Source organism: Cinclus cinclus, chromosome 6 (assembly GCF_963662255.1).
Source record: "Cinclus cinclus chromosome 6, bCinCin1.1, whole genome shotgun sequence".
In the NCBI taxonomy this organism is placed as follows: domain Eukaryota; kingdom Metazoa; phylum Chordata; class Aves; order Passeriformes; family Cinclidae; genus Cinclus; species Cinclus cinclus.
In genome coordinates this window covers 56,376,245-56,395,201 of record NC_085051.1, presented here as the reverse complement: position 1 = coordinate 56,395,201, position 18,957 = coordinate 56,376,245, and the positions used below count along the sequence as shown (strand labels likewise).

At 39.0% G+C, this 18,957-nt stretch overlaps 1 protein-coding gene across 1 annotated transcript in view; it reads right to left on the bottom strand.

The window, feature by feature from the left end:
• Positions 1 to 18,957, bottom strand: part of KCNH5 (potassium voltage-gated channel subfamily H member 5) — a 143,479-nt gene that overhangs the window by 83,655 nt on the left and 40,867 nt on the right. The window contains exon 7 of the mRNA XM_062495737.1: positions 5,083 to 5,512. Coding sequence (XP_062351721.1) covers positions 5,083 to 5,512 — 430 coding nt within the window. The remainder of the gene's footprint in view (positions 1 to 5,082; positions 5,513 to 18,957) is intronic.

Sequence of the window (18,957 nt, the reverse complement as noted above, 5' to 3'; positions counted from 1 at the left end):
TTACTCCCATTTTCTAGAGAAGGTATCCTCTACAATGACTACAACAAATTCTTCTGCTTATATGCAAAACCAAAGTGAATTGCCAGGCCTGTTTGCACCATAATTCAAAACCAGTCACTGAAAAATATCATCTCTCCCACAACCATCTCCCCATAAAACCGGAGTGAAAAGAAGCCAAAGTAATTATGTATATAGATAAAAGTATTTCCCTAAAGGAAGAATAACAAAGCACTCTCTGCTCAGCAGTTCTGAGGACCAATGGATAAGAGATTCTTCTGAGTTTTTCACAGCCTGAGAAACAGTGAATTATTCAATGTTCATTTACAATCCTGTCTTCAGTGTCTTGTTCTGACCTTCCCTTGCTGCACAGATCGTCAGAGCATTTCAGTGACTGGTGGAATATACTGGATTTCTCCAACTGCTTGGATGTACATGCCAGGTCCACTCAGCTGGACAAATAAACTGCTGTAATTGCAGTATTTATGGGGCCAGACTGATGCTGCAATCTGCTCTGTGCCATACAGAGCCACTTCACTGTTGCACATAGACAGGGGCAAACCCATTACACCAGTTTACACCAGAAGCATGAAATATGTCACAGACCCTCTGAGCCCCAGGCTGGGTGTTGTGCTTTAACCTAGCAGGCAGCTGAAACTCCACCAGCCACCTGCTCATTTCCTCGCCCCCACTGGAATAGGGGAAAGAATCAGAAAAAAAGACAAAAACTCATGGGTTGAGATAAGTGCAGCTTCACAGGACAGAAACTAAAGTGGATAATAATAATAATAGTAATAATAATAGTAATAATAATAGTAATAATAATAGTAATAATAATAATAATAAAAGAATACAAAAAAGAGTGATGCATAATGCTATTGCTCACTACCTGCTGACCAGTCACCCTCCAGCCCCCCCAGTTTTCTTGTTCAGCATGATGCCATATGGTGGTAATGTCCTTTTGGCCAGTCGGGGTCAGCTGTCCCAGCTGTGTCCCCTCATGGCTCCCTGTGCCCCCCAGCCTCCTCCTCACTGGCAGGGAATGAGGAGCTGAAATGTTCTTGACTGTATGTGAGCACTGCTCAGCAAGAGCTAAAACCTCAGTGTTTTATCAACATTATCCTCATTCTAAATCCAACACACGGCACTGTACCAGCTACCGGGAAGAAAATTAACTCTATCCCTGCCTAAACAAGGACTTTGGGAAGCTGGCTGCTGTTCTCACAATGAAAGTACAGGAAGAAAGAAAGCATATGACTATACTCTTGGTGTTTAAACATTCACACTTGTTCCTTCAAAAAACCCCATCTCTCCTGAACTCTTCAAGCTGTTTCACCCAACCTTCCCCAAAATGCTTTTTCTCCCTTTTATTTTCTGCTCACTAAAGACCTGGCTGTGCTGAGTTGCAAGATAGTGAGAGCAGTATATGAACCAAAAGTTTCTTTCTATTCTCTTTCTTGATAAATTTATTTTTATTTTGTTGTGAAAGACACAAACCCAGTCAGTTTTACATCTGCATCTATGGCTGTGCTGCAGGAGCCTTAAAGCTGCTTGTGGACAGAAGTAGAGCAACACACAGCAGCACAGGCAGAGATTTTGTTTGGTGGCTCTGAGCAGACAGAAGATAATGGGAGGTTTACAACAAAGGTCCCTCCTGAATTATAAATGATTCCTGGTGGATCTGACAGACCTACCTATTTGTTCTGCTCTGCACAGAGAGGGGATGAAATGACCTAGATCAACACAAAAGGCCCTACAAAAATCAGATTTTCAATGCATATTCAGCAACTCTAGGCAGCAAATGCACAATAGCTATTTAAACAATAATGCTTGTAAAAACCTTGCTCCCTTGTCATAAGATGCTTTGTTTGCTATTTTCAGCTTTTCAAGTGTCAAGAAGCAACACAAAAAAATATTGCTGAACAGCACTGGACACCAAGATAAAACAAGTGAGGCAAAAAGAAATCTGAAGCAAGCTCCACAAGATGAGGCTAAGTTATTCAAAGCTCTCTTTCCTGCAAGACAGGTGATGTATTTCAGCTTAAATATCCCACTCGATCTGTCCTCAGTGAACAAGCAAGTGACAAGCTGCCAATCCAGCTGAAAAGCTCCCCATCCATCAAGGTTTCCCCCGCCCCTGCCCCACACCAAGCAATGCTTCATCAGCACCTACAGAATCTGAATCTGCCTATTTTTAACAAGAACACCATCCTGCAGTCCTGCCCACCAGAAGGATTTGCAAATCTCTCCAAATACTCCTCCCAGGTTCTGATAACTTTGCTAGCATGAATAGGAAACTTGGGGCTTTCAGAACAAGCCACAGCTCGCTGACAAAGCAGGGAAGATTTCCTTTCCTATCTGCTGTTTCCATGAGTAGGCAGCTGGGATTGTGATGAATTACTATTTCTGATTCCAGTGCTAAGTTTAAAACATTTATTTGGCGTAGTCTCTTACGAAAAAAAAAAAAAACAAAACAAAAAAAAGAAAAACAAAACAAAAAAAAAAAAAAAAAAACAAAAAAAACCAACAAAAAAACCCCAACACTGCCAATATCAGCTATTGGCATTAGCAAACTTCTTCAGGAGAACTACCAAAGGTATTTCACAACCTCTCTCTGCTTATAACAGGAGTGTGTTTGTGGACCACACATATTTATTGACTGAACTGTAATTGAATTTTACTGAACGTTTATTTCAAAATGTTATTTCAAAAGAGAAGCTAAAACATCTTGGTTTGAAAATCACTCAGTTCTTAGTTACACCTTTACATGAGGCCAAGTCCTTCTCCTGAGCTCAGTGGACACTCTGAATACCTGGGAAATTGTATTTTCCATCCACTATTTGTTGTGCTTTCCGTTTCATTTTGGCTTTCAGCAGCCAGCTCTGCAAACCATGTCTGTGCAATCCTGCAGGTCTGATTTCTCTGCACAAATATTGCAAATATTAAGCCCATGACCAGTGCCTGTTCCAAAGCTGGTTTGTTTTCTAACCAGTGGAAAAAGATCAATCAAGGTTAGGATTTCAATCAGGAACTCTCATCACAGTGATGTGCATGGATTAGAAATCTTCAAATCTGCACTGATGTCATTGAAAAGATTTATTATTTGATGATAATTGAGCATTTTTTAATTGTAAATTTTGCTTGTAAATAAACCAAAAAGGTTTCTCCTGTCTGTAGCCTTCCTGTGTGCCACAGTGCTCTTTACCCCACCCACAAGAGAATGCACATTTATTTTGGTGTTAATATTTTGACTCAATTTTAAGCAGCTCAGTAGTCTTTTTACCACACTTCTCAAATTTTACATTCTACTTTTGACTTTGTCTAAAAGCCTATAATCCTACACACAGTTTCCCAACTGCTAAGGTCACAGTTGCCACAGTTGTTATAAATTTGATGTGAACATTTAGTAATTTTGCAGGTAACACTTATGGAAATTATTTGCCAGTGCCACATACACAGGCTGCTGTCAGTGTCAACTTTGATCCTGCTACTTGTATCCCCCATCTTTAATATGAGTTTCAGAGATGAAAAAAAGCAAGGAAACAACCCACCTAGAACAGACACAAAGCAGGTTACAATCTCCCCTTCCTTTTCACCTGCTGAGACCATGCATGTATTTTGTTGTTATTGATATCCTTATAAATAGTAGTAGTGGCATTCATTATGTTTTTATGGTCCTCATTACACCCTAAATCATTCACCACTTTGTTTTTTCTGTCAAATCCCCCTCAACAGGAAAACAGAAGACCTCACAAAAAAAACAAACCAAAAAAAAAAAAAAAAGGAAGCAAATATTGCAATGTATAAAAACTTTTATATATCCACTTTATTCTCCAAATCCCTGGGTTCTGTAAATACCACAAATCAGTGTAACAAATAGTATATCAGCTCCTATGGGCTTTTGATGACCTATCTGCAATAGCTCACTAATGCTCTGGCTTGGGGATTTGCTTTTCACGGACTTGGAAATGTTTTGCAACACATCAACTCATCATGTAAAAATGGTGTTCAGCAGAAATTTAATTGCACCATGCTGCAAGAGTCCTAAAGTTGCAATCTCTCTTTTTAAAAAGCATTTTAAAATCTCTGAACAAATGTCTTTAGTCTTCTAGAAAGACTGTGGCAAGAAAACTTCCTTTTTTATAGTTCAGTTTTTCTCAGAGATGAGTTCAAAGTATTAGATGAGATAATTATCAGAGAGATTATGCAGATCTTATTATCAAAAGGTTTTGTTTGCTCTCTTGTTACATAATTGCTCAGTGTTTGTGTGGTGCTCAGAAAATAGAAAGCACCAGAGAAATACCAAGAGTTATTGATTGATTTAACAGAAAAATAATGCTCCCAAATGGTATTAACATTTTAAATTGTCTCTACTCTCTACTACATTTTGAAGATTTCTGTTATCTGTAGAGCCCCTCAGCGATGTAACCTTGGCAGCACATGAAATAAGAGTTGTGCCTTACCACTCCTGATTTTGGACTATTTCAGCAGAGCTGTGAAAGAGCAGGAAGAAAAAAAAAAAAAAAAGAAAAAAAAAAGGTGCAATATATTGTCTCACAATTTCCTTCACTTCTAGCTTTGCTGGTGACAAAGCCCATCACATTCAGAAGAAAAAAAATCAGGATTTATATCTCAAAGCACTTCCAGGAAGCAAACAATCAATTTATGGAATCACTAAGTATTTCAAGAATTGGATAAAACCACATCAAACAATTCCAGGCTTTTGTAAGTTTATAAGCAACACTCAGAATACCTGAATTCAAATACACTTTGTAATTTTAACCAAATTCTAGCAAAGATCTTACAGACATGATAAAAGATGAGGCCCCAGGTATAAACTTGCCATTGGGCACACTTATGTACCCAGACCACTTAGCCTTGCAAGCAGTTTAAAAGGTACAGCAAGTGTGTGATTTCAATACCTGTTTTCAAGAATTCCAAGTTAATTTCATTATTATTTACAGGTACTGCAGGGGTTTTTTTAGGATGCCAAGAAAGTTTAGTGCTCTATAAAAAAAGCAAGTGCACCATAAAAGCATGACCACAGGACTTCCCTCAAACACAAGAAAACCGGATTTTACTTACAGCCAACCATCATCATGGCCACCGAAAAAATCTTCTCCCCATCAGTGGTCGGTGCTATGTTCCCAAATCCTATGGTTGTAAGGCTTGTCATGGTAAAGTAGAGAGAGGATATGTACAAGGAGTCTTTGCTGGGCCCTCCTTCCCACTGGCCCGAGCCCGTGGTGTTGTAGCGATACGGGGTCCCGATGCTCAGGGCCAGCTGGTAGAGCCAACTGTCTGTTTTGATGGTGTTGGTCAGTTCATCTATGACTTCGTAGTCCCCAATGCTGTACCAGATGCAGGCCAGCCAGTGGGCCACCAGCCCAAACACACACACCAGCAGCACCAGCACAGCAGCACCATATTCCAGGTAATGGTCCAACTTCCTGGCCACCCGACCCAGCCGTAGAAGGCGCACCACTTTTAGGGAGCTGAAGAGGCTACTGATTCCCTGGAAAGGAAAAAAAAAAAAAAACATTATTTGATCTGAAATATCCTGCTGGTTAGCACAGAAGGTTGTACAGCAATTCCTGCTTCTGCTTAAAATTTTTCTATGTAATTTTTCAGGCCTCAGATAACAGAATACAAGATCAAACCCTCCTCCCCCTCCAGTGCTTTTGTCCTCGTCAGGCTAAACTGAGTTTAGCACTCCCCAGGTGGATAAATTATTTTGTTCAAACTCAAGTCTTTCAAAGCAACAGAAGGTTTCTGTAGAACCCAAAGTGGAAACAGCAAGTTTATTACAAAAAGGAGCAGTTCAATGCTTCACTAGTTTGAAGTAAATTGGAGACCCTGCTTTGAGCTCAAGATCAAAGGAGGTGGAAGAGGAGTCACAGGTGGAACTACACCAACCCTGTGGAGTCCTCCTGAAGTTTCCTGGAGAACAGCATTCTAGTAAATCCAAGCAGAGGATTGTTATTCTGGCCAAAACAGGGGCACACCTACTTCAACAACTCTCAACATGAAGAGATGCTCGCGAGAAACATCAGAACGTAATCACAGTGGGAAACTCAGAGAAATCTGCCTATTGTTACTCTCACCCACCAAACAGGAGCTGAGTAACTTCCTCTAGTACAACTCTCCACCTCATACTATCCTTCAAACATAACTCTGGATATTTTATTATTTACCAGACGTCTCACTGATTGAACATGGAATTAAACAGCTGTGAGCACATCACCTTCCTGAGCAAGGGAAATACAGACCACAGGGCACATGCCTTTGAATACAAGGTTCATTTCCTTTCCAACCAACAGACATTGCAGATATTTTCCTAAAGTGTTGGTGCAATGTTATTTGTTTTCCCATCACACAAGATAGGTGACATAAAAATAAATGGAAATACAAATATTTAGGGAATAAGAGCACAAGGACCATCAGAAAGTTAATAGAAACATCTGAGAGGGGATAAGAAATGTGTATGTCCTTCTCAATGCACAAATGGTTTGGGAGTTTGGAGATGCAGAAAGAGAACAAAAATATTCTCTTGATCTACTGCAATCCCATGATATATCTAACTTGTGCATTACATTAATTAGTGTCTCAAAATAGAAAGTTTGTAAAGGATGGTTTCTAATATAAAACATTCAGAAGCTGAAGACATTTAATTTAAAGTAGAAATTAAGACATAGAAAGCAATGAGGCAAACATTCCTAGCTGCTGTGCCAAGACTAAATTGCCCTTTTCTATGCATCATTATCAAATCAGTCTAGTCAAAACATGGGCTAATTATATTATCAAACAGTAAAAGACTGGAGTTTCTGGAGTTTTCCATACCAGAAAAACATTTGTCTCTTGCGCCTCTGTTTCTTCTTCTTTTGCACCTTCTTTCCCTTTTCCCAACATTTGAAGGGTAACATGCATCTGATATTTTCTAGATGTAATCTGTTTGGCACAGTTGTTGTATGCTTTTCAAATCCTGTTGGAATGTGTTTCAGATCCCCAAATCCTTAATAAATTGAAGCTCTATATTTGCATTCAAGCTCTCATGATGACTAATACCATGGAGGGAAGTGGAATTTTCCCATTTTGATTTCTGCATTTTTTCATTTACACAAGACAGAGATCTAGTTTATCATCCTTATTTCCATCTAAATGTATATCTACTTATTTGCTTTAGGATATATGGCTGGGAGACACTCTGAGCAGCCAACTTTTCCAACAAACTGGGAAGTCCCTTCCAACATTCCTGATGCAATGGTCTGTGGCCAATGGACTACTGAATGAGGATCCCACCCCACAGAAACAAAATCCACTTTTTTTTTTTTTTTTTAAAGAGCATTTCAGAGTAGTTTATAGTTATTCTCAGTATATTTCACTGAGTTAACCTTGTTTTGAAAGCTTACAACTTTCAGAAGAGGGAAATCTTGTTGCATTGGTAAAACAGAGATGTATTATTTCTGTTTTAATTAAAGAGTCACCATCCATTACCAGGATTAATGCTAGGGATGGAGTTAGAAACCTGGAATTCCAACTTGGGGGGCCCTTTTTTACACCCACTAGTTTAAGTTTGTCCCAGTGGCACAGCTTTTACTGCACTTTTTACTGCACAAAAAACAACCCTTGAACGGAAGAGTTAACAGCATGACCTCCATTCCCCACCCACACTTCATCTCTAAGTTACATGGTCAATTCAGCAGCTGTACAAGTAATGTAAAAAATACAGCATTTACTTCAAAGTCTGGGAGAAAGTTTGTCCTGTTGGGTTTCTTTTTCCCTAAGTACAAGTAACAATCACTTTTCTTATGTATAAAACAAAGAGAATTATTTCATTGTAGCCGACTTTGAAATGTATTATTTCCAAAGAATAATTCATTTAAGCAATTTCACTGTAAAATGTAAAACCTGTTTAGTCTGACCCCTTACCTAAGGCCAAAAAATCAAGAGATATTGATTATTGATATTTTTGATATTGATATTGATATTATTGATATTGATTGCTGATATTGATATCAACATTCACATTCCATGTCTAATCTTGCAAAATAGAAAGACAATACTGGAAGCTTCAAAAGTCTCTCTATATAAAAGAGAGCAAATAAACAAATGTTAAATGAACATGTGATATATCACATATAGAGTATATCATATATATATATATATATATATATATTACATATGCACTAACTACTGGTTGGGTCAAGCTGGTACCTTCATACTTATAAAATTGCCAACAATTAATGCATAATTCTTATTATGCAAAGCTCTGCCTCAGAGTCAGCAACAACATCTTTGATAGAAGTTATGTGAAAGACTGCCTTTAATTACATTTGGGCAATTCAGAAATTCAGTGTTCTAAACTCAATTGATTGCAGGCTGCTTTTAATTTCATTTTTCTTTTAACTGTATTTATGCTCTGTAATGAATACTTTGGAAACCCTTCTACTCCAGGATGAGCATCTGCTCTGACAGAAGTAACTTCAGCACTCAAGGAACAGAGAGATGATTAGAAATTGTGAATGGGGCATGTAATCCAGTTTGGCACTGGCGTTGTGTAAATAAAGCACATGTTGGATACTGGAGATCCAACCTTCTGGGAGGAGCGTTTGTGACTCCACTGCCATTTCAACTGGGCCAACTGTCTGTAACAGCTGCTGGGCTGTGTTCTCTAACTGAACAGGGGAATATCTCCTTATGTTATCAACCATCCAATCCAGCCCCTTGGGTTTTTGGCTAATGTATTTTATCGCATCCTAATCAGATGAAGACACTCAGTGTGCTCATCATCAATCATCTCAGCTGCAGAAATCCTTCCACTGAAAAACCACCTACTCCAAAACTGCATTTTGGGTGTCAAGTTTGGAACCAAATTCCCCTCTGACATGCATCATCGATTTGACTGTTACAAATGTGAGTCACAGGAGTTGTTCCCAGGGATTTGTAAGGACGTTGGATCGGGAGAGGACAAGAGCAGTGGCTCTGAACCAGCCATTTTTTACCACCATTTCAATTTAGGAGACAGCTGAAGCCTTACAATGGATGCAAACGCTGTCAAATCCATCCAGAAAGATATTTTTGAGGGATGGATGTTTAACTTTGGAATTAAATTAGACATTTGTGATTAAACAAAGCCCAAGTTGCCTGATAAAGCACCTTGCAAAGTCCGTATTCTCAAATTCTCTTGATACACTAAGAAGGGAAATTAAATTTGATAGCGGAGGCAACAACTGATAACAGCACTCAGACACGCAGAGGGACAAATCCTTCCTTTTAAAACTACCTGACTCTTGCCATTTTCAGACCCTGGATGTTACCACACTGTAAAACTGACATCTTCCAGAATGAAAGAAGTGTCTAAGCTCTGTCTGCATCCAGCTGAACTTTTCCAGCCACAGGACTGAGACAAATGTTTCCCAAAATTGCCAAAAATTCCTTGGGAGCAGATCTCTGCACCTCCAGCAAGAACAGGGAGCAAAGTTCTCTTGCAATTAATGAATTCCTAATAAGCCAGGCACTAGAAGGATGAAGTTGATACACTTGTGTTATACAGGGGTCAAGAGCCAAACATGCTAGAGGAAGAAGGGAACATTGTCACCAAAGAGAAATGAATGTTAACAAGGGCAGGAAATCATCTGTGTCCACAGTGACTCCACCTAAAACCTCCTAAACCAGGGAAGACAGAGTGGAGACTGTTCTATATTAAAGGAGCAGCAGAATAGCAGAACTGCATGTTTGTAAAATCTGAAAAAGAATAGCTGGTTACTTGCTAATCTAATTAATCTTTTTTGATGTTTGGAAATTATTGTATAAATTTTTTTAAGTAAAATAAAAACAAAAACAACCATTAGTTTCAACCATCTAAATATACAAAATTCTGCTTAAACCTCAAAATTAAATCTCAGTATGCTGAAATGGTAAATTATGCATATCTTTTTCTTTCTACTAGGGAACAATATGTTTTTTAACTCTAGGCACTTTTTCAATTAGATTTCACTCCATGATTTTTTATTTATTTGTTGTTAGCTGTGGGTACACACACAACAGCAACAACAAAAAGAAACTAAAAACGCATTTTAAATGTGCTCTAAAACTGAACTACTCCAGGCTTTGAAAATGGGGATCAGTACTGCATCATTTAATAGAAAACACTGTCTCAGAAAAGGTCAGAAAAAAAAAAAAAAGCTAAACTTTTCACTCAATTTTAATGTTCAGCACACTGTGGTTTTGAAGAATTTATGGGGTGGCCAAGAACCAGAGCTATGAAATGTTGGTAGGGCATGCTGCCACTGCAGTCAAAGGGCGATTGCACCATATACAGATGTTAAACTAAATTTAAGCTAGTACCTTTATGCTGGACACAAGAAATTACAGCAAAACTGCCATAAAAGTGATCAAATCCTTGGAGGATTTTGCAGCTAGGGCTCACCTTCATGCAAGAGCAAAATGGTTTTGTGCATCCACAGCAGAGACTGAGCTGCAGGCACCCTCCTGGATCCCACAGAAAACATTCCCGCAGCAAGCTGCTGGCCAAACCCCCTGTCCCTGTGAGCAGCCCATCTTCCTCCCTGGAGATGAGGAGTGGGACATGTCAGGGGAGTGATTCACCCATCCATGAATCACCTTCCTCTCCTCCCACGGAGCACCCAGGAGCTGAGGGCTATGGCTTACACAGCTGCTGTGAGGAGAAATCAAACCCATCCTTAGAAACCCAGAGAGCTGGAGCTGCACAGCAGCCCAATCTGGACTGTGTTATTAGAGAAACAGACACTACTGCCTCCCAATGTGAGACTGATCCTGCTCCAGATGAGTTTGGGGAATAAAAGCTATTAATAACAGGAGGCTGAGATGCTCTGCAAGATGCAACAGAATGCTTATTTCTTCATTCAACAGCCAATTACTTCACATAATGTGATGCTACACTACCTTTGGTTCTTGCAGGCTTTTGCAGAAGTCCCCATTGGCTTGAAGAAGGAATTGAATCAGTTCATAAAAAAGTGAGCAACCACAAAGTAAACTGGACTGGGGTTCTTGTTCTCAAAAGAGCAAGAGCTGGTAAATTACCAATATTGAACTAAAGATAATAATAAGTGAAGACAGGTTGACTATGACAGGTAGAAGAGTCAGACACCTGGCAGGAGAGGACACCTGGAATATCCTTACCTCAAAAGGTACAAAAGGTTTTGACTCAAAGGGGAAAACCCTGTAAAGCTGGGCATAAGTGATAAATGAGTAACCACCCAGGGGAAGAAAACAGAAACAGAGGACTGACTATATATAAGAAATAAAAAACTGATCAACAGAAAACTATGCCTTAGAGAGGAAGTAGAGATAAAGTAAGAATTGTCAAATGCCAGGTTGAACTGTTCCTTGCAAAGAATACTGAAACAAATACCCAAAGATCCTTCACATTCAAAATTGGGGGGGGGGGAAAAAAAAAACAAAACAAACAAACAAAACAAGCAAACAAACAAAAAAAAAAAAACCTGAAGTGCTCAAGCTGCAATGTAGCAAAAATAAACCAGGTTTGTGCTAAAAATTAAATTAATCCTGAGCATTAGTTTCCAAAATTGATGTCCCAGAAAATCTAATGCATCAAGAAGGAAATAAACAGACACATTACCTGAACAAATGTTAAGGGAAGGAGTAATTAGAAAGTTTGAGATAAATCAAAATGCAATCAGGGGAGCAGTCAGTTAAAGCTTAGGCTACCTGGGATCTATCTGAAGTTTCCTGATAGCTTTCTCTGATAACACAACCCATTTTCTAAATAAAACAAATGCAGTATTTCAGTGTCATAAGAGATGAAATTATTATGAAGCACAGGGAAAACAGGGACCACAACTGGAATACCAGGGGGACTGAAGAACTTATGGACCGGGTGGGAAAATGGAAATCATCAAAAGGGAGTCCAGCAGGGGTTACAAGTGGTGACTCTCAGTGATTTTGCTGGTGTCTCAGTGACATAAACAGAAATAGTATATGGTCACAGAATCTGCTAATGACACCTTTGGAACACACTGTCAGGTATGGAGAATAGCAGTGTGGGAATAAAGGAAAATGTGATAAAGCCTGACAATAGTGAGTCCCAAGGCATCCATTACAGCGCGAATTAACAAAAACGTTTATGACTACGAGGATCTTTAACTGAAGATTACTGAGAAAAATAAAAATTTGGGTATATGGGTTAATCCCACATACCCATCCCACATGACTCAGAGCAATCAGTGAGCTGCACTCACAGCAGAGGTTAATCCAGCTCCAGGACAAATCAGCTGAGTGTTTCCACCACCAACAGGAAAAGCCAAAGCTCAGCTGCAAAGTGAAGATGAATTCTCCACCTGGAGTAATCTGTAAAGCTGTGCCCTAAAGAGATGTATTTGAACTTCACTTCCTGCAGAGGCAGTTGGATCAGCCACAAAAACGTTCATAAAATTTCATAAATGAGGTGTCTAGACAGGATCAGTTGGCTTAAATTAAGGAAAAGAAAATAGGTGTGCTTATGCAGGGGACTCTTCTTTCTAAGCACATTGAGGAGACAAACATGAGGGAGGGAAAAGGAATATTTAACCAAGGAGATTGGCACAGCAAGGAATTCACAGACTGCAAATTAAGACATCATGAGGAAAGGTGGATTTTGAGCAGTTTATAGGATGGGTGATACAATGAACCCGCTCACCAAAGCTGATGACTCAGAGACTCAGAAGGACCCCGTGAGTTTTACACCTATTTTTTCCTGCTCTTGCTTTTATCCTTTGAAAAATCGAAGTGAGGCAAATAGAGTCTCAAGGGGGAATATATTTTTCACCCCAGCCTAAGGTAGACCACAGAGGAGTTTGCATCTGAGCTAGTCACACTATTGTTAGTACATTTAAGGGTGAGAAATGAAAGTTTTAGGGCAGAAGGACTCCTCAGACCTGCCCTGGAGGTGCATCTTAGAACATGAGGAGCCATGCCCCAAATGTGTCTGTAATTCCTTATGGACAATGCCTGGCCCCATGTTTCATCAGGTGAACCCCATGCTTAGCACATTTTGAAATACAGTCCAAATACTTTATTTAAAGATTAAAAAAAAAAAAAAAAGAATCACCCAAATAAATCATGTAGGTGATCCTGTGTAGTTTAGTATTGAAGCAGTGAAAGAGGCAGGATTTTTGTAAACCTTGGGCAATCTCCATCAAACAGTTGTTCCACGATGGCACACAATGTAAGAGAAAACAAAGTGCCTACAGATTTGGGCAAGGACTGAAATGGTGAGCCCTGCCAACATGAGCAGGTGAGCCTGCAGGCACACAACCAAAAAGTTTTGTTCTGTGCAGTGCAGGGGGAGTATCCTGGAGGAGGTAAAGGCTGTTTGAAATGCAACCAGCAAATCATTCCTAAAAGAAATTTTCAAGCTTAGCTACTTAAATAAAGCTTAGCTCGAGAATCCCTGGTTAGCTCCTTAATGCTGCTTTACTGGAGTTAATGTTAAAATAAATCTTCCAACACGTACGAGAAACCTTTATTTCTCAGTAAACAATTAATAAAATAAAGTTGCATAGTTCCAAATCAAAATGAGCGGATGACAAAAATAAAACAGCAACATTTCTGATTTATCACCACTTTAAGAGCAGAATTTAGAGTTGTATTCAATTATGTAGATATACACAGGAGTAAAGGGCTTTGCTGCTTCTGTGCCAGCTATTTAGATCCCAGGGGCAGATAGCAGAGCCCAATTAATACTTGACCCTGCTCCATTGAAAGCAACGGGAGTAGTGACCTCAGTGAGGAAAATTTTTACAGCAAAATGCAAGCAAGTAGATTTCTTCATGCATTTTCTGTAAGTACCCCTACATTTATTGCTTGAGATTTATTTTCTGGGTTTTTGTTTTTGTTTTGTTTTGTTTTGTTTTATCGGGGGATGTAGAAACTTTCCTTTTTTTCCTCTAACACAAATATCAATAAGCTGTAACATTATAAATCAACTTCCAGTGAACAGTTTATGGCACAACTACACAGTGCAGCACATTTCAAACAGCAAATAACTGAGGTTATAAAGAGAAGGGTAATTTCAAAATATTTCTTCAAGATGCAAGATAAGGGGCATGTGACATCTTGCACTGTTTATTTGTTAGTGCATCAGTGTGCCCAAAAAAAGGGGGAAAAGTATCATGAAATATGATATTTTTCATTCATGTAGGGAAGGTAGGTGGAATTTGTGCTACTCCCATCAGCATCACTTCAGTGAACATCTGATCAGATTATTTAATTTCCTCATGTCTTTTGTCAGCCTTCCCTTCCTTTGTGAACAAAAAGGATCACACAGGACTCCAAGCTTCCCTTAAAAGTGCTCCACAAACAATTTCCTCTGCTGGACCCTATCAGCTTATACACCTGTGACTGAAGATTTGGTTTAAATGGCTTGTACCCAACATCTGCCTCCCAGTAATATATACATCGCATTAAAATTAAAAAAAAAAAAAAAAGAAAAAGAAAAACCACTGGGACATCTAATTACAGTTCAGTATGGCATAATCCACATCAGAGAGGTGTATGAGACCATCAAGTCACCCACCACCCCCTGCACTGGCTCTGGCTCAGCTCCTTCCTTTCACAAGTTGCCCCTCACCTTCAGGTGTCTCCACAGGGAAACCTGCAGACATATCCCAGACCTTGTACAGCATTAAAGTAGCTGGTTAATTCATTAAGGGAAAAAAAAGAAAAGCTGATTAATTAAACAGTGGCAGAACTTTAATACAACCTTAGAATAAAAGCCAAAGAGAAGAGGTGCAATTCTGCAAGTCACTGCAATGAGGTGATAGAAGTGAATAAGTAAAAGGGGTGAAAATGGTTGAAAATCTACAAAATATATGCCTGCAGTGGGTACACTTATAACTTAATACCATACCCATGCCACTGTATTATTCTGTTGTGGGTTTTCACACATTACAACAGAATGACAGCATTCTTCATATTTAATTGTCTTCTGAGTGCAGAACAAGGGGGAAATGCCAGATCCTAGGGTTGATGCTTCTGTTGTCACTTGCTAGGAATTTGCATCATACTTCAGCACTTGGCTGCAGCCAGGATTTAGTTCTGGGAATTATTTTCTCCATGTCAGCCACCTGTATTTTAAAAAGGTAGCTAGCCATAAACTGTACTTCACAGCCAAAGTCACACCCTTGAAACACACCAATTTATCTTCACCTTGCATACACACCTCAGCCTAGTGCCCAAAAACCCTCCTTCAAATACCTCCCACAAAGGGAATCTTTGCAGTAAAGTACTGCAGGTGTGAACATGGCTACACCGGCTTAATCAGCTTTCATTTGCTTTCCATTTACAGACATAACTGTACTTTTAGTTTCTATTAATTGTGGTGATACAAAGAAGTTTCTGACAGGGCTGAAATACATCAATAACAATTATATAAATATATATATATATAAATAGTAATTAAAAGAAAATTACAAACACAAGGAGTTCATGCTTTAATATGTCCCTCATAGATCACTAAATTATAAAGGCCACTGGATTATGTAGGCTTATATTATTAAACAACAGGCACGGAACTTTGGTTTAGGTCATTTAAATTTCTCTGCTTTCACTTCCAGCCACTGGCTTGCAAAAATTAATTTCTGCAGAAAGGATGATATTTATACAGCTCATCTGAAAACCACCTAGATAAAAAAATCTAGATACCACCCTTTGTGTCCCTTTCTTCACAGTATGTGACATGTCATTTCAGGAACATGTTTCTGGCAGAGAGGAGATCCAGCTTCTAGGTTTTATTTCATAACAAACTTAGAAGTTCATGAATCTCAATTAAAATTCCCAGGGGGAAAAAAATAATATTTTTTTCAAAATAGTAAGAGGCTTTTTCAGCTGAATGTAACCCTTAATTTGTGGCAGCATTTTCCATTTGGCCAAAAGCTTGTTCATCCATATAGTGTAGGGAATATTTACTCAAAATACTTCTTTTCAGAGGCTCAAATGCATGTGAAGACAAGAGCCAAACATTTGCCCAACATCCTGGAGTCCCGGGATGCCAATCAATGTATTTGATCCCAAAGGGAGATTTTAGCACAGTTTGACCATACCTCATCAGCATCCTTGGGCACCTGAGAATTTGCTGACAATTTCATCACAATATGAGTCCGATAATTCTGACTTGTATGGAAAAAATGATTGCAAACAACTTTTTGGTAGCCCAGACTGTTCTCTGATAGGCAGAGCACACACATAAAGGCTGTGTCTTGAGGTAACATAATTCTCCAGCATCAAAAGCAGGGAGTCATGATCTTATAAATTTTATATACTGGTGCATACAGCAGTGGAAGAGTGGTTGCATACAGCTCATTACTCAGGGAAAAGAGAATTGGAAGCACTACAAGCAACATGCAACTCCAAGACAAAAATCCAATTTCCCATCGTTACACACTTCACATCCTAATATCTACAGAAACTTCACAGGAGCAAAAATCTTTGGATCCAAACACCAAATTCCCCATTAATCCAAAGTGTCTGGTTTTTTTTCTTTTTTTTTTGGTGTTTTTTTTTTTTTTTGTTGGGTTTTTTTTTTTTTTTTTTTTGGTTTTTTTTTTTAGTCATAATATTAAAGGAGAGACAGGCAGACACTTCTTCTGTATAGGTAAGGTTTTTCTCTACGGTTTTGGTTTAGTCAGAGAGTATTTCAGTGCAGGATATGCTGCCCACTAAGAAAAGATGTCATGCATTTTTTTCTGATTTTCTGGGACTATCATCCTAACAAGTTTTCTAAATCAAATATCCCACTAAGGATTCCACTTTTCTCTCCATTAGTTCATTTTTCTCCAGCCTATTTTACCTTGTTTTCCTACCCTTTCAATACCACTTAGCCAATTAATTCCTCATCCATCACATCAACTTGGATCACTCTGTGCTGTGCAAGGTCTCTCATTATGTCACCTTCCCCCCTCCCTCTCACACATCCCAATCCCTCTGAGCAGGCTCCAACAGCCTGGCTCTGTACCTCCAGAAAACCTACACCTCTAATTCTGCCTCAAATCATCTTAATCCCCCCCAGTTCTCAATTTGTGTGTTATAATCCTCTCCATCAAATCCTTCTACTAAGGCTCTCCATGTACTCATCAACAGAATAACTTGGATTTGCAGTCATGTTTGCCTCAGGTGGGAACTCCAGCCTTCACCTAATGTTGTCTGTGTGGGAAGTGACACCATTCCTACTCTGACCAAGACTGGCTGCATTTGGAGAACTACAACTCTCAGTAAGAAAACATAGATTTCCTATTTTCAACCTTTTTTTTTTTTAATATTTCAATTTATCTCCCTATTTTGGCATTATAAATAGCACTATAGTACTTAAGGCATCTTAATTCACTTCAAGCACCTGTATCACATAGAAGTCTATGTATACAGCAAAGAGACAAAATCCCAAATCTCTTTGGCCACATCTTTCTTCATGAGTGAGAGATCTGCCCAGAGGGAGGAAAAGAAATCCCCTCCAGTGGTATTCCCCCTCCTCATCTAGTTCCTTAACAACTAGCAAAAAAGCATTTGGTGCTTTATGTGGGACAGCAAGGGTCAGATGTGGGAAAGACAAGGGAAATTTGGAAAGCCACCTTTCATTCAGCTGGCTTTTAAGGCTGTTCCCTCTGATTTGGGTCCATCCCTTGCCACCATACCAAGCACTCAAAGAGCACCAGGACCTGCACCAAAGGCCTTTACTGCTAAGATCATTTTTGCAACTTTTTCTGAAATGCCACAATCATCAACTTTAACACTTTTATTCAACACTCAGGCCCAAGATAAAGAGCTAAAACCCAGCAGAATCAAGAGCTAAAATAACTCTTCTCTCTCCTGCTTGCCTTAAGAAGGAAACACCCACTTTCTAACCAGAAACATTGCCTTTAGTCAGAGTATCTCTCCCAAATTTAAATTATGGATTTACTTATTCTTTACCTAAAAACAGTGTTTGAACACCCTGCTGCTGTGGGGAAAAAAAGTTAAATCCCATACAAGAAACACCAGTTAAAATAAATGTTAAAATCCAAAAGAAGATAAAGAGCATTAATAACTGCAACCACCCAGAACACACTGACCAGCTCAAAAGACTGAAGCGTCACAAATGAAGACATATAACAAAAAAATTAAAATATCTCCCCTGAAGGACAGGGAAAAGAGGAAAAAGTAGACCCAGAGAGGAAAGGCTGACTGTTTACATAGCTGTTTTCAAAATCACTTCAATTCTTTTCAGGCACTAGGGAAAGCTGGAGTTGGAGGGGATGGAAATCAAATATAAACCAGTACCTGCTGGAGGCTCCAGAGCCATAACACAGCACTTCATGACATGGGAATCTTACTGTTGGCTCCTTCATTAAAAGGAGTTAATGTTTCATTTGTTTGAAAGTAAATGATGGCAGCTCTAGGATCACTGGAGGTCATGGTGCCTTGCTACTGTTATCACATTTTGATTAAAGTTTGTCACTTTAGGTGTGCCACAATTATAATGTGCTGTGTCAATATTCTATGCCCTGTCACAAATATTGCAGATGGTTTATTTCCCATGTATGTGTTAGAGAAAGAGGTTAACCTTGTCCTTTAAATCTGTTCTGCTTAGGCAAGGAAATTTCCTGTTTGTTTTCCATATTTGAGCACAAAAAGCTGGAGATAATACTGTACTTTTTATAAAAATCAAGTTCCTCTGAGTCTGGTTATCTTAAAAACTGGTTATCTTCAAAAGATGTATTACATCTACAACCTTGCTAATATCACCTCCTTACACAGCCTAACTTACAAACTGGTTTCAGATGGGCAGCCCTCATAGGATCTTGAATTTAAGCTGCAAGTATTATCACTTCTTCCATATTTGCTATAAATAAAATGGAACAATGTCATAAAATGCTACTCAGCACACAGAGGCAGGGATGGAATTTTAAAGGAGCTCTATGAAATTTGCAGCAAAGCCTGTGCTAAAAA